This window comes from Simochromis diagramma, unplaced genomic scaffold, assembly GCF_900408965.1.
Source record: "Simochromis diagramma unplaced genomic scaffold, fSimDia1.1 OVJJ01000348.1, whole genome shotgun sequence".
Taxonomy (NCBI): Eukaryota; Metazoa; Chordata; class Actinopteri; order Cichliformes; family Cichlidae; genus Simochromis; species Simochromis diagramma.
The window spans coordinates 3,225,428-3,240,908 of NW_024386755.1; the positions used below are offsets into that span (position 1 = coordinate 3,225,428).

Consider the following 15,481-nt stretch of genomic DNA (forward strand, 5'->3'; position numbering starts at 1 on the left):
CAGGTTTTACAATTTCATCTTAAATTTGAATGAAATGGATGAGTTTTCCTTTAAAAGGATCACCATGATAAAGTGGCATGAAAACAAAGAAACTTTGGGACAAATGGAACATGGAGAATATCATAGAGGTATATGCTATAGACAGAAAAACTGATACTGAGGAAAGAATCATAAATGATTCAAGGCTACAGACACCCATACCTTCAAATTCAAATTTCCATGTTTCTTTTTACAACTCACAATAAAGCAGCAAGAGTCCTTGGACAAGACGTACGCATGGACTTCACATTGTCTTGTCACTGGAAACATTTATAGCTCCACAAGCTGAAAACCACAGTTTGCATCAAAAGGACAGGTCATTCTGCACGTGGCAATGAGTAGATAGTTGTACAGAGCAAGGGGAAGGACAAATCACCAAACTATAGACATATGGCCACAATTTCAACCAGTTTGGTTACTCAGGGCTGAAGAAAGTAAAGCTGAACAATATGAGAGTTTCTGACAAGCAAGTTTGAAGAATCTTTACATATGTATATATTCAAATACTTCAAATGAGCATATCAGCTTAATTTGATTTCCCTTTGCTTTGATTTCCCATGACCTCAACATAAAAGCAGACAAAATGATGTACATATCTCTCTCCTGCAGTCAGTCAAAGACATGTTTCAGCCAATGTAAATTTGCAAGCTTCAGCAAGACTCTTACCCCAAGAATGGAGTCCAAACCACAAGTGGTACACAAAGCCAGTGGATGCTTTACATACCACAAACTGAACTCACTGTACAACAATCAATATTTGACACTCTATACAGAGAATTGCTAAAAATAAGTTCAATGTGGCTCTCAAGGACGGACTTCAACAGTGTGAGTTCAGTGTCACATGCTTTACATCTGCCTCTGTTTAAAGGGTTCGTATTAACGCGCTGTTGGTTAAAGTGGTTTTACAGGGACAATGGAAAACTAGCTCCTTGTAAAGATGCATTAAAGGGATGCTTCTCTTTGTAATTAGATTCCACTGATTTACCACTGAATTTTTACAGCCTATGTTGTATTAATGTAGTAAAAGGGAGCAGCTAGCAGCTTGTGTGACATGTTGGTTACCTATAAGTATCATGTTATTACTGCTGAACACACTATGGTATGAGGTAAATTGCTAAATGGCTGAATTTGCTTATTTCAGTGCTTTTCATTAGTTTCTTGTCTTACAGTAAAAGCTCCTGGTGAGTATTAAAGGGAAGATGCACTTGTTTTATACACTTATATCTGTGTACAGGTCTTGGGGCTTTTATTTGGCTTCAGTAATAAAGGCCATAGACCTCTATATAAAAGATGGACATGGTCACCGGTGACTTCACCCACTGGTTTCCACACTCTGCATTTTAAAACCTCAACATTTGCATTTTGGCTCTAGCTGTGCCACATTTTTAGAGCCAGGAATGACGAGCGGGTGGCGGTTTAGTTATGAGTTAAGTTATCAGCAATAGTAGCTAACATAATAGGCAAACTGCATTCGTGTCTTGGATGCCACTCTTTGCGCCACACAGCAACTCAATAACTTCCAGAAAAGACATTAACAGCACAAACATGGTAAAGAGGTCCAATTCAGGAAGTGGAATTAGGTAAAGTGATGATTAGCAGGAAGCTATCAACTATAGTACATTTAGCAGCCACCAACTTTAAGCCTTAGTCAGATCCAAATGAGTATCTGTACAGACCAAAATGTTTCCATACCAGGCTATAAACATGGTTAATTCTGAGGTAAAGTTTAACATGGGGGGCAGTGGGATTTATTTATGTTTAGAACCAGTGGTCACTCCAGGAAATGTGGTAAATGCGGTTTTTGGCTTCTATTTTCAACCACTAAGGTTTGCATATGTGTCCTCAGGTGATGCCCCTCGAGTCGTCACCTGTTAGGTCTGAAGGCTAAAGATTTAAAAATAAGAAATACTAGGGGTGCAGAATCAGAGGGAATGAGCTTCTAAAGACTACATTAGCCTCTTTTTTGTCTCTAATAAGACACCTAAATCTTTTATTGTTGAAACTGCTGTTGATTCAGTTCTGATTTGATTCTTTTTTTTTTCCAGAAGGAAGCTGCACAGGTCATATCAAGCCTTCATATTGAGTTGGACACAGTTTCAGGTGTCAGTGGGGTATTCTCTAAATGCTATCCATTTGGCGAAATTTGGCACTGCTTTTTTTTTTTCATCTGTATCAGTATTAATTAATCTGCTAAAACATTTTGGATGAGAAAAAATATCATTTACTCTTACGTTAGAATCACCTGAACCTGCACCTATTTTAGCGCTGCGATAAAACAGCAATAAGATGGAGTCAGTCTGTTATCAGATTGAGACTGAATGGGGTCAAGTTGGCAATTACATGCAATCTGTTTGTGATAATACAGCAAACAACAGGTGATAGATTAGTGAAAATGTCAATTCTGTTGCTGTTTACATACACAGACCTTCACCTTAAACAGAAATTCACATTAGCTTCAGAGTCCAGCCAGAACCTCACAGGTTTGAACCAGAAATTCAGAAACAGATCGAGATGCAGTTGCTGCAGGACAGCAGTTCAACCACAGTAATATCTGGTTACTAGTTGGCAACCAGCTGAGTCAAGTCCCTTATTGCAACAAAATGCATTACACATGAGTTTCACTCATTGGTCCAGAGTGACTCAGATCGTAATCTTGTAATGTGTTCTCTTCCTGTATTTAAAAAATAGATGTCTATTTGCAACCAGTCTGAATTGGACTTTGATTACTTGGAGACAGGTTGCCTCCCATCAGGCAACCTGTGCAGTCGCCCTATGATCGAAAGCATTTACCCAGATGTTGAGGATGTTGTGTGCTTAGTCTCTGGGAGACCAGCTGGTGATCAAAGTAACTTGCAGCTGGTCACCGAATGCAAAAAGATTTCATACAATCACTAAATGACCAGTGTGACTAAGCCATAACATCCTGGGTCTTGGTGTAGCTACTCAGTTCATTTGTCTGAGATAACAATAGAAGATCTAAACAACAAGGTGGGACCTTTGTGCTCACATCAGAACTGTGCTTGAGATGACCATACAAGGGGTATCCACTCTAATACACATACAGAACCAAGAGTAGAAAAATTGATCTAAAACTGAGTGTGTAAAGCAGTGTGAAACGTGAGCTGTAAATATCTGTAAATATGAGTAAATCCCTTTCCAAAAACTTAGAATATCATGGAAAAGTTTATTTATTTCCATAATTCCATTCAAAACGTTAAACTTTCATAGATTATAGATTCAGGGCCCACAACTTAAACAATTTCAAGTACTTAGTTGTTTATTTGTACATAATTTGGGCTTCCAACTCATGAAATCCATGAAAACATGATTTCAAAAAATTAGAATACTATGAAGACATCAGCCCAAATTTACAAACGTACAAATAAACAACTAAGTACTTGAAATGGTTTAAGTTGCGGGATCTGAATCTATAATCCTGAAAGTTTAACGTTTTGAATGGAATTATGGAAATAAATAAACTTTTCCATGATATTCTAAGTTTTTGGAAAGGGTCTGCATACTCTGACCTCATCTTTAAAACTTGTATGTAGGCAATAGGGACACTAGGGAAAAACAATTAGGTCTACATTAAGGCCTCACGCCCTTAGAGGGACAGGCTTCAAAGGTTATTAGTTTGGAAACTGGGATCAGGCCCTTTCCTTTCATGCTTTACTGTCCACATGCTTTCTGTTCATCAGAGCTTCAGCACAGTCTCATAACAACATCAGTGTTAGCCTCTCTCACTTCTCAAAGCCTTTCAATTGAACAACTCTACAAATAATAATAAAAAAAAGAATTACAATAGAGTTTTTTTTGTGACTAGCGCAGCCAGTTCTATATCTTTGGCAGGGTTTCTGTTATTATGCAGACCCCTGCTGTTAGCTAGTGATTCAAGATAGCTCTGTAATGCATCCAGCTGTGTTTATGCTAATTTATGATGATGTTGCAAAGCAGTACATCACAAAAAGCCTTCATTTGCTATGATACACACATAAACAGCTCCAAAGGTGAGCGTATTAGCACCTAGGGCCACGGTCTGAGAGAAAAAAAACTTTGCAATTTTGACTGTTTTAAGGTGACATTTACTTTGCTCCAGTGTAATATTCCTTACCTGGACAGACTCTGTCTTCAGTGATCAGACAGTCATTAAACTGGGTCAGCTCTTCCTTCAAGAGTTATTCACAAACATGAATACTGCTACTGCAAACCCCTTAAAATATACAAATTCTTGAATTCAGTGATAGTACTTGTGAAGTAGCTAATCTACAATCTAAAAAATCTGTCAGATAAAAATGATTAGTTTATATATATATATATATATATATATATATATATATATATATATATATATATATATATATATATATATATATGTACAGTACAGTACATATATATATGTACTGTACATCTAAAAATACAGTTTATTAAAGCTTTGCAGGGATTATAAGTGACACATGGAGAGAAAGCACAAGCCAGGTGAGAGCTACATACTGTATAAGGATATTGTGTTGTAACCCAGCGTACAGCATAGCAGCGACCTATATACAAACACAGCACCGTAAGCGTGTGATGCACTCTAGTGTACAGCGCCGCAGTGTGAAGCATGACCTGGATTATGAGGAAAAACGCTACTAAATATTTCAGCACTTGGCTTTGGGACGCATGGCAATGAGGTTAACACTTCTATCCACTGCAGGGGACAAAGGGATAAGATGAGCCAGTAGGTAAGGTCGCCTTCCACCTATATCTGAGCACCTATATGTGTATAGCCCAAGCAATATAGGAATTTAGAATTTCTTCTATATCATTTTAACTTTTGAAAGTAACTTTTTGTGCTGTTATAAATGTGGATGCTAATATCCGCCATAGTATTTGCGCACTGATAAATTGGGTAGGCTTTAGTCATGTGACCTTAAATTTAGTTTTCCATTCGAGAACAAGGTAGATGAAGTAGCTAGGAGATCTTTTCACAAAATAATTGTCTGTCAAAGCTTTCCAGGTACAGCAGCAAAGCTTTAAAATGTGTTAATTTAACTTAATTTATTATAGTTTTGAGGTTTTCTTACATTAGATTAAGTTTACTCTACTTCATCCTGCATACCAAGAGTTATGCATTTACCTATTACTTCTGAAATAACAATCATAAAGATGCAGGTAATGGATCAAATCCTCAATTTAGTAGAGTTTTGATCATTATTTCGGTTATGCTGTGTTTAGAGTTTGATTGGTGTAGATATGTGTTAATTAAACCAGTGATTTTATAACTATCTGTATGGGGCACAGGAATATTTTATCTTAAACAGAGTTGTTGTTTTTTTTTTTTTTTACTATATTTTTGACTATATTGGTGTTTTATGTTAAATGTTGTTAACTTTTAATGCAAAAGTTGAGATTGTACAGTCGAGGCCAACAGATCTGGGTTTGTTTTCATTTGCTTCATTTTTTATTTAGTTTATTTTTCATGTTTCTTTGATACAGTGAAGAACCATTATAAAGGTTTAATATGTTTCAAAAACTTAATAAATTTGTTGTGCCACCTCCAAAACTTTTTGTCATGACAGTGAAAATGAAAAACAATGAAAATACCCTCAAAGCAACAAAGCTTTCATCCAATTTAAGCTTTTCCTTAAGAGGGACAGCGGAGTATCTTCATCTTTTAGCACTATAGACAAAAAAAGCTGTAATGTCTATTTAATAACCGGGAGTTGAGATCTAATTCTAAATAATTACACGTAGGGTTAGAAGAATGGTTTGTTACTATTTTCTCAGATGGATCATCATCTGTTTTAAGCTCAACTTCCCACATTTTGAGATGAAATATCTTGTTGTTTAGTGGAGTTAGCTACGTCTGATAAGTTTACAGGCGAGATATAATTTCCTGAAGTTATTACTCCTCTTAGCTAAAGGTTGACTCAAGTAAAAGCTGGCTCATCGTTACCCGTTCTCCCTTGCATAGCCTTGGAAACAGGAGCTTCTTCTTCCAGAGTCACTCATTGCTCTAGCTATTATCAGGGTGGTTTTTTAGCTTACTAATTTCACCTTCATCAAATTTCACATCACATTTCTTAAGCAGCAACCGGATTCTACAAAGGAGATCTTCCGATCCATCAGGCTGGCCTTTGACCCACGTGGGCCTTTTACACAGTTCCACTTGTAGTTTTTGGCAAAAACATTTCCTTATAAAGGCCCTGATTACTTTGTCTTTTAACCAGGAATGGGACGTGTTACAGGCACATGTAGGTATTACTGGGATTACAAGGAGGAAGGACCTGAATATAGATTAACATTCTATACATGAAAGCCTCGTCCGATATAATTTATCAGTCTATACTATGCAATAGCATCTGTGGTCTATTAGTACTTTAAACAACAGACAGCTAAGGTAAAACACACTTCCTGCTGGGGATTGGCTTGAGTTTCAGTCTGAGTTCAGCAGCCACTTTGTCATCGTCTGAAGCTGTGATTGGTCACAAATCAGATCAGGGGAGGGACATCGAGTGGCACATTTATGCAGCACTGCAGCATTTTTAGCCACAGAATTCTCTCGCCTCCTTCCATGTAGAAGTAGACACAGGAAGTAAAACATAAACCGAGTAGTGGGGACCGATCAGGTAAAGTGTTCTGATTGGTCGGTAAACTCGTCTTCCTCGACTCTCATTGGCTCCACTGCGCCAGATGAGTGTTGCGACTGGCTCGAACAGCTCTGTGTGTCATCCTCGTACTCTGCCATCACTGCCCTTGTCCTCCTCCTTGGGCGCTCCTCTCTCCTCTGCACCACCCTCTCCTTCTTCTCCTCCTCCTCCTCCTCATCCCCTCCCCTCTTTCTCCTCCTCGCCCCTCCTTTCCTGTGCTCCCCTACTGTCCACATGCTCTCCTCCTCATCCTCCTTCCCTTGTACCTCCCTGTCAAAGTCCAGCAGCTCTTCCATCATCTCCTCTATCTCCATCTCTCCATCCAGCTCTTCCTCTACTTCCGAACGGAGCTCGCCCATGCTCTCAGTCCGGTTGGTGTCGTCTGTTTCCTCCTCTTCCCCAAGACCCCGTAGCCTTTCAGGGGGGTCGCTGGCCTGGCTCTCTCCAAACTCCTGGATGGTGGGCAGGTTGCCTTGCTTGGGACAGCGCTTCCTCAGGCTGACCAGGAAGGGCTGCGGCAGGGAGAAAATATCCACATTGTTGCCCAGGTCAATCCATGTCACGCTTGGAAAACTGCCCGGATCCTGAGGAAAAAAATATTCCCATGTTGCAGTATAAGCACTATGTTCAATAGGTATTTTCAACATAAATGCAACAAATCAAGCTAAAATCCTCAAACTGGTCAGTCTGTTAGTATAAATTTCAAAGAAAGAAACAAATAAAAACTAACACCAGATTAGATCACAGAAAATATTTTTTGATTTGTCACTTTCTCTCAGATATTATTTACCCATGTTTTGAAGAAAGAAAAACCAAGCTGCTCTAGCTAAGTGATAAAAAGCCTTAGTTGTTAAGGTGGAAACCTGGAATCATTCAGGAACTACTGGAAGACTGATTTCAGCACTGAACACTAGTGAAAAATACTTTGCAAAAAGGATTATTAGTGACTTGAATTTTATATTGTAGCGCTATCAAGGCTCAAAACTAAATTTATTTTGGCTTAAGCAACAGTTTCCACTTTTCTGGAGTTTCCTTTGTCAAATAGAAGTATATAGTACGCAGCTTCAGACACTCCTAACATCTGAGGGATCTGAGTATATAAAATAGTAAAAGCACTGTATGAAAACATTGATATCTGACTTTCTGACCTTCAGGGCGTCTGTCAGCTCCTTCAGAATCGCTCTGGTCAGCCTGTTTCCGTTCAGTGCCAGAGTCTCCAGGTGTGGGAGAGAGGCCAGTGTGGGGAGCAGCAGGAGGAAAGCCTCGTCTGTGAGCTCAGTGAAGCCCAGCTCCAGGCTGATCAGAGTAGACGCGTAGCGCTGCAGGTGCGCACACAGACGCTCCATGTCCCGAGCTGTCAGAGGGATGCCGGAAAGATCCAATGCCCCGCTGGATGGAGGGGCTGACAGCACTGCCTTCAGACTGGAGACAGACAGAAAATGATGCTCTGTGTCAGTTATGAACTCCAAAAACATTGGATGCTTTGCAAAATGTAAACAATGAAATGATTAATTAATGATTTGCAAATCTCATGAGTCCATATTTTATTCACAATAGGGCACAGAAAACATTTAGAATGTTTACACTGAAACATTTACAAATAATTGCATTTTGAGGTAAATTTCACACAGCACGTCCAGCGTCTCTAAATAGGGGTCGTGTCTGAGTACTCTTACTCTGTAAATAATTCACTTTCTGACCATTTATTCACAAATAATTGTTATTGTGTAGCATTATATCAGCCAACTCCATTAGTCATAGAAGTGCTGCAGCTTCACAATTTTTACAACAACAGAATGGCAACGTGTGAATAAAAAAAAGGCAAAAGTGGATAAACCTTTCTTTCCTCCTTTCCAAACTCAGTGACTCACATCGTCTGTGGCTGTGCAAGTACTGACTGATATTCCACTTTTTCCACTTATAAACTCTTTCTGCCTGATTTAAAGTCTGTCCAGCTCACTGTGTGGAACTCATTGGATTTAAATGTAAAGTAACATAAGGCCAGAACTATCAGTGACACTAATAAGTCCTTGTGCAGTCCCTTACAGAGAAAACTGTATTTAATATTCAGTCATGATAAGTCGTATCACGGCTACTTAATGAGATCCAACCATCCAAAGATCTCTGCCAACCACCATCCAACTCACACTTGTCTGTCTCAGACGTCTGAAATAAGCTTCAAAACTAGAAAACAATATGGCCACACTGCATAAGGTCAAGTACGCATTGTACATTGGAAGCTAATGGAAACTACAAAAAGAGCAGGCTGGGGTTAAAGGGATATCTGGGGGCACACAAGCAGAGAGACAGACACACTGAAGGGATTTAAGGCTTAAGAAACTGAAGTGCGCTGAATTAAAAAAATTGCAATTGAGCATCAAATCACCCAAACCTTTATACTCTCCAACTGCACGGATGCAGCTAAAAATAAACCCAGCGGGTTGCCTGGTCGAGAATTACATAATGAACGGAGCGCAAAGAATTCATCTGGGTCGGGTGAAAAGGAAAGAAGAATACTAATCAGAAGTTTCATTTTGCCATCTTGCAAGTGAAAACAAGCCATCAGCCAGCACCAATTATTGCTCGCAAATAACACACACATTGTTGTGACGTTCTGGGACACACACAAAGGAGGATATTTAATTGAGGATTAACCCACTGGAGGTAAATCTGCTTCTACCAGCCACTATGGTGGTGCCACTGCCAAAACTTTGTGCCACGAGCGTTTACATCGATGGAACATGAGACCTTCAGCTCTGAGCAGCACAAAGCCTGCCAAAGGTTTTCTGAGAAACAAGTAGCTGTGAAATTTAATTGTTATCATCAACAGCTGAGTATGCTTATCTACTCACATACCAGAGGGACATGAGAGGCATCAAAGGCAGAGCAGCCTAAAGCAAAGCAGTGGGTCAAATTTAGACCTCCAAAAATGTTTTCCTCACTATCCCATACATTCCAGAAAGTCTTCTGTCGCCAGAATGTATTTTTAGTTTGATTTGTGTGGGGGAGGGGAACCTGCTGTCTGTTTCTGGTATTGGAGTGATGTGTTCATCCGTCTTTGTCACAGTGATGGTGGGGTCAGCAGAACCAGCATCCTATCGCTGGGGTTTTTTCTGGGGGTCTTGCTCTAAAAAGGTCATATCTGTCACATATACAACCCGAGGCCAATGAAGGCCATACACATATAGCAAGAAACAGCTCTTTTAATTAGCATCAGTATGCTATGCCATAATTTTCCATGTTGTCCCTTTATGTCAGGGGTGTCCCACCAAAGACCCACTGAGCAAGTTTGGAAAATGTACAGACTTTTAACAATTTACTCATAAGTTTTACATCACAATAAAGACTGTAAAAAAAGTAATAGATAAACAATAAATGACATTCCTGTTTTTTTTACTCTGTGGGTTCAAGTAAAAAAATGGAAAAAAAGAAGAAGAAATACTATACATTTTCCACTTTACAATTACAGGACATTCATATCTTCATTTTACACATTTATTTCTTACACTTTAAGCTCTAAGAGTCTAAATCACAGCTATTAAATGTGTAGTTAGACTTCTTTTCACTGACAGAAAGGGGAGTTTCACTTATCCAGCCCACTTATGGCCAAAGTATGCAGCCCATGAAGTAAAATGAGTTTGACATCCTTGCTTTTGTACAGTGTTAGTATAGTGTATTTAAGTGCCTCTTGATGGGTTTGTGCTTCTCCCGTTTAGTTTTGTTTGCTTCTCTTGAATATCCACCTTCTGCCTCCATGTCCCTGAAACTCTGGTTTTTCAAACTCTGGATGTGAGGTGTATTTCTGTTTAGCTGTCCAAGAGATGTTCCAGTGACTGTGAGAGTTTTTGTCTATCTGTCATGGCCCGGAGTCTGACTCCGTGTTTATGTTTAAATTTATTAATATTCTGTGGTTTTGTTTATTTTGAGTTGTTTGTGATTATCCCTAGTATTTTGTGTCCTCTGTGCTCTCCTGTTCCACATTTCAAGTTCCTATGTTGTGTCTCCCCAGCCTGTGTTAAGTTTGTGTGTTTAGAGTTTTGTCTGTGTTTCCTGTTTTATTTTGAAGGTCCATTTCTCTTGTCAGTGTTTCTAGTTTCGCTTCCCCTTGTCTCATTATGTCCAATTAATCCCACCAAAACTACAGTAAGGTTTTGTTTCCTCATGTCTTTGTACATTCAGTCGAAACCGTTTAAGTGAACTGCAAGTCACGTTTCTTTTTAAATTTACATTATACAGCCTATGTTTTAGTCCTGACCTTCTTGGATATTTGTATTAGGGGACTGAAAATATTTTCAGCCCTGATTCATACAGTTAAAACTAAAAAATCCTGTTCTAAAGATGCTGAATGTCTAAAGCAGCTTGTATTTAAGTTTAACAAGCCAGAACTTGAGAATTTGGGGCTTTTTTTTTTTGTTAAAAATTTATACTATCACTTCTCCAGCCTTGCACAGGTCTACAGGCTTTGTCACTTGGAATATTCTCACCTCACAAGGAATGTGGAGCAAAGACAGTAAGATCCTTGTAAAGGGAACTAGAATCAATCAGATCCTTCAGGTGGATGCTGGCGTGAGTGACATGCTGAAAGCAGCAGCAAGAAGCAGCACCGCATTCAAGTGAGCGATGTGGAAGCGGCTATGTAGCAAAACAAGCAGATCACTGATAGTTCACATACACCGACATGACTGAACACTGGATATGTGTTGCGGTGAGACCAGTATGTCATGTGAGCAGAGCTGCCCGTAAAATCCTTTCATCAAGCATCCATTAAATTACAACTTTACAGACTTTTGGACAAATTCCAATGAAAATGCAAACAGACTTGCAGCACGCTGTGTTCTCCAATCGACAGTGTGCAGCTGCAATTTCAGCCTCTGGCCTCAATGTGACAGACGGCATGTTAACAGCCTGGATAGCTCTCGTCTGGTTTCTGCCCCTTTCACATCCTTTATCTCTATTTGTAATGGATATGCCTTTCTGGGATGGGATTTGATGAATTTCCTGAAGAAGTATGCAGCCTGACATCTTAAGGGATCTTAGCATGTCAGTGCAATTTCTTTCCTCAGTTACTTGGGTCAAATGTGAACAAAAGAAAATTGTAGGATTGTACAACACTTTAGCCATGTAGCAAACTAAATGTAGAAAAAGGTTGTTTTAGCAGCAGCTAAATCCTGACACAGAAGCCCAGCCACTGGAGTCTGTTTAAATCAAGCCACCATATTCTGGTATGCGTATTAATCCACTGCTGCAAATAGTCCCTAACATTGATGCTGGTATTTGTGTGAATAACTTTTGCTAAAACCTACAGGAGCAGTTTTAGAAAATGGCAGTCTTAATAAGTTATATAATCACCAATCAAATGTGAATTAGTGATATTAAAGATTCAATAATATTGGCGACATCACAGTGAGGTGCAAAGTTTCACTCAGATTTCCACTTGCACAGAAACCGCTCATTATACTGATACCGACTGCTGGCATGGGTGGAGAGCTGGACCGAAATAGATTCCCTGAGGTGTTCCCTAAGGATCAAGTTTTTTGATCTGATGACACATGACCTCTGAGGCTGCTGTCTGACGAATTTCAAATATCAGAATCTTTTACTGCTAAACCAGGATCAAAACTGAAACCGGCCTTAAAACTGTCAAAGTTTCATGTTTTTATGCAGTGCTCCATCAGCTGCAGCTCCAACTGCAAATGCAGGTCCATGTCATAGCCCAGCACTGGTTTCATGGTGTTTTGGACTCGGTAACACTCTGGGTCTAGGAGGAACTGAGCAGAGGTTTCCCCGCTCTTGGGTGGAGGGCTAGTGTTTCCGCCCTTCAGCCTGACCACCTGCATCTCATCACTGGCCAGCTTCAGCACCCAGTCTCTGCCAGGCTGCTTCTTCAGTGTTTCTCAATGTAATTTCGGTCTCTGCATAAGTGTGCAGGAACCAGCTCTCAAAGGGTCCTTCAGACTGGATGGATTGTTGTAACTGGCTAGCAATGACTTTTAATTGGTCAAAATAAGAGTCAAGTAAATCACTTGAGTATGGTGGTGGTCTTTCTGATGGGAAAAAAATGGTAATGCATATGACCAAATGTGGTTTGTACAGCAGTTAATATAACTGGAAGCTTGGCCATTTAAAAAGCAAACACACAAAAAAACTGTCTTTGGAAAGCGGTTAATGGAAAGGCCTAGGATTGCAGTAGCCTGTATAATGGCGCACGCAAGTACAAATAATTGTATTTTCTCACACCGTTTGTTGATAGTGAGAGAAAAATAGTCCACCTCTAGCTACTTACATATGTACTTTATAATTCCTTACAGGAAACAAACTTAGAAATAATGCAAATAGGGTGGAAAAAAAACACCGCCAGGCTATTGTGGCCACCCCTCACAATCTGGGTATCAGACTTCCTCCCACATTGGCCCAAGAGGTTTGTGCGGCAACCCAGCTCAACGCAGCAGCCCATTTCCTCCTTTCTAAGTGAAAGTGTGCTAATTAGTTAACACAGCTGGTGCAGCAATGCCCTCAGCTCTCCATTACACGTGGTTTGAAACCGTTGATCTAATTGATAGAGCTCATAATCTCCTCCCATGCTCACTGCTCCACCCCAGCCCAGCTCTGTCTGTGCGGAATGTTTTTCTGCCCTGAACAGGAAACAGACAAACACACACACACAATTGTAGAAAACATTTATACACTTATCAGCCTGAGGGCTATCTTCAATCATAGCCCTCCGTCTGATGTGTCATCAGCTTGGACAAATGTTTCTGGACTACTTTCCCATGGTTTGCCGCCCTCCCCGGTTTAAAATAATAAATAGAACAGGCAAGCCTTGCAGTGTACCCAAAACAGATAAGATGCTGAGAGAGCTCATGATACATTTGGCTTCAGATCAGAATCCCACGCTTTAGAGAAAAAGACACCCCCCCCCCGATCAAGCTGAGATCCCCTCTCCCCCAGATGAAAAACAAACAGGAAGATGGTAGGGTAGGTCATTTGAGGCATATAGACCAGAAATGTAGACTTTTGACAGTACTGCTTTGGAAGTATTACATTAGAGGGTCACAGCTACTGTTGTTTTGTTTATCAGAACACCAGTGGAGCACATTACAAAGACCTGTATTAACAAATGTAATTTAAATCATTTAATCTCAAGGTGCTTGTTGATAAAACACCAACAAGGTCATGTTCCTCTATGAACAGAGAGCTGGTGAGTGTGGGAAAGAAGAACTCCTTGTTCACAAGAAGACTCCACCAGCAGAGCCTGGATCAGCCACCCACATGACTGGTTGGGAGTGCGGAAAAAGAGAGCAAAGAAGTGCACAGAAAGTAAAAAGAGCCAAACTTGGACTAGGAAAACACACCTACAGTCTGCTTTGGAAATCTCATTGTGTTTCTTTTCTTTTTCTTTTCTTTCAAAAAGAGTGTACAAAATCTGAATAAAAGTAAAATAATGTAGTAGTTAATAACACTTTTATGGCCCTTGTCATAGTATGTCAGTCACATTGAGATAACAATAAAAGATTACTGTCAGTAATAGAATTATTTGGCTTGAACTTACAATATGATCCTTTAAATATCCTTACTGTAAACACAGTTAGCCAAAAGGTTCTTTCAGCTGCTCCTTTACTCAAAAGGGGTCACCACAGCTGGAAGCACCACGTCTTAATTTGACAGTTTTTTCTTTTTTAACAGTCACCCTTCCTGATGCAACTTCTAAGCTTTTTGTCTATTTTTTTGCACCAGTGATCCTTCCCTTGTTGGGCAAATGTGCAAACCCCTACACTATTAAGCTAAGTTTAAATTTCACTCACAATCATAATATGAAACAATAACATGAAGTCTGACACTGCGGTGGTTCAATGGCTAACACTGTTGCCTAGCAGCAAGAAGCTTTGTATTTAACCTTCTTGTGGTGTGTCCAAACACATGCATGTTAGATTAGCTGGTGGTATGGTACATGGACTGCAGGTCAGAGTCAAGAGTACAGTCACATTACTGAAGTGCATCATTAAGCCCCCCCGTCCATCACTCCTATTGCATACACCAGCCTTTTCCTCCTTTTCTTAGACTCAGGGCAGCCTGGTCACTACACTGACTCACTACACCTTCTTGTGGTGCAAACCAGTATTACAAAGAAATTACAGTCCAGACATGTTTTAAAATGTAGTTAATATCTCTGCAGCGCATCACATAGATGTTTCTGATATAAATGACAACTTCATGTCAGCTGTTTCTTCACATTATGTTGATAGTTTTAGTTAATTTTAAAAGCTTTAAACTATTTTCATTTACAGTACCTTTAATTCTTCTTATAGCTCTGTGGGGTGCTATTTGCCTTGAACACACTGTCATTCTTGAGTATGAGCTGGATGTGACCCGGTATGGCCTAACTGAATATGAATATTATAATATGTTATAATCTAATCTATTATCCATGATCATATTTGGAGTTCCCAACGTTCCCATGCTGATAGAGGTTACACAGGTCATCGGACTAATTATAACACTGTATGTTACTCCTCCACTTTTCCCCTGATGTGTGGTCTGTATGGAAAAATAACCCAAAACAGGGACATCATCATTGCCTGAATTTCATATCGCATCTCAGAAAGTGCCAGTTTTGTCCCGGCGCATCTTCAGTACGTCACTGTGGGGCTGCGTTTCACCTCCATCCCTGCACCATCCTCTTCGTGTCTGTCTCATTCTGACTGCATCTCTCGATACGATCTGTCCAGCTACATATATATCTCCGTAAACCCACATCACACACACACAGTCTTCTCTGCATGATCACTTCCGCTGAAAGATCTGACACCACC

At 39.8% G+C, this 15,481-nt stretch overlaps 1 protein-coding gene across 1 annotated transcript in view; it reads right to left on the reverse strand.

The window, feature by feature from the left end:
- Positions 1-4,408: 4,408 nt before the first annotated feature.
- The window catches only part of lrrc75a (leucine rich repeat containing 75A), a 69,634-nt gene continuing 58,561 nt past the window's right edge, over positions 4,409-15,481 (reverse strand). Inside the window, exons 4-5 of the mRNA XM_040025716.1 lie at positions 7,820-8,093; positions 4,409-7,255 (exon numbers count right to left, since the gene is read on the reverse strand). Coding sequence (XP_039881650.1) covers positions 6,647-7,255; positions 7,820-8,093 — 883 coding nt within the window. The 3' untranslated portion in view covers positions 4,409-6,646. The remainder of the gene's footprint in view (positions 7,256-7,819; positions 8,094-15,481) is intronic.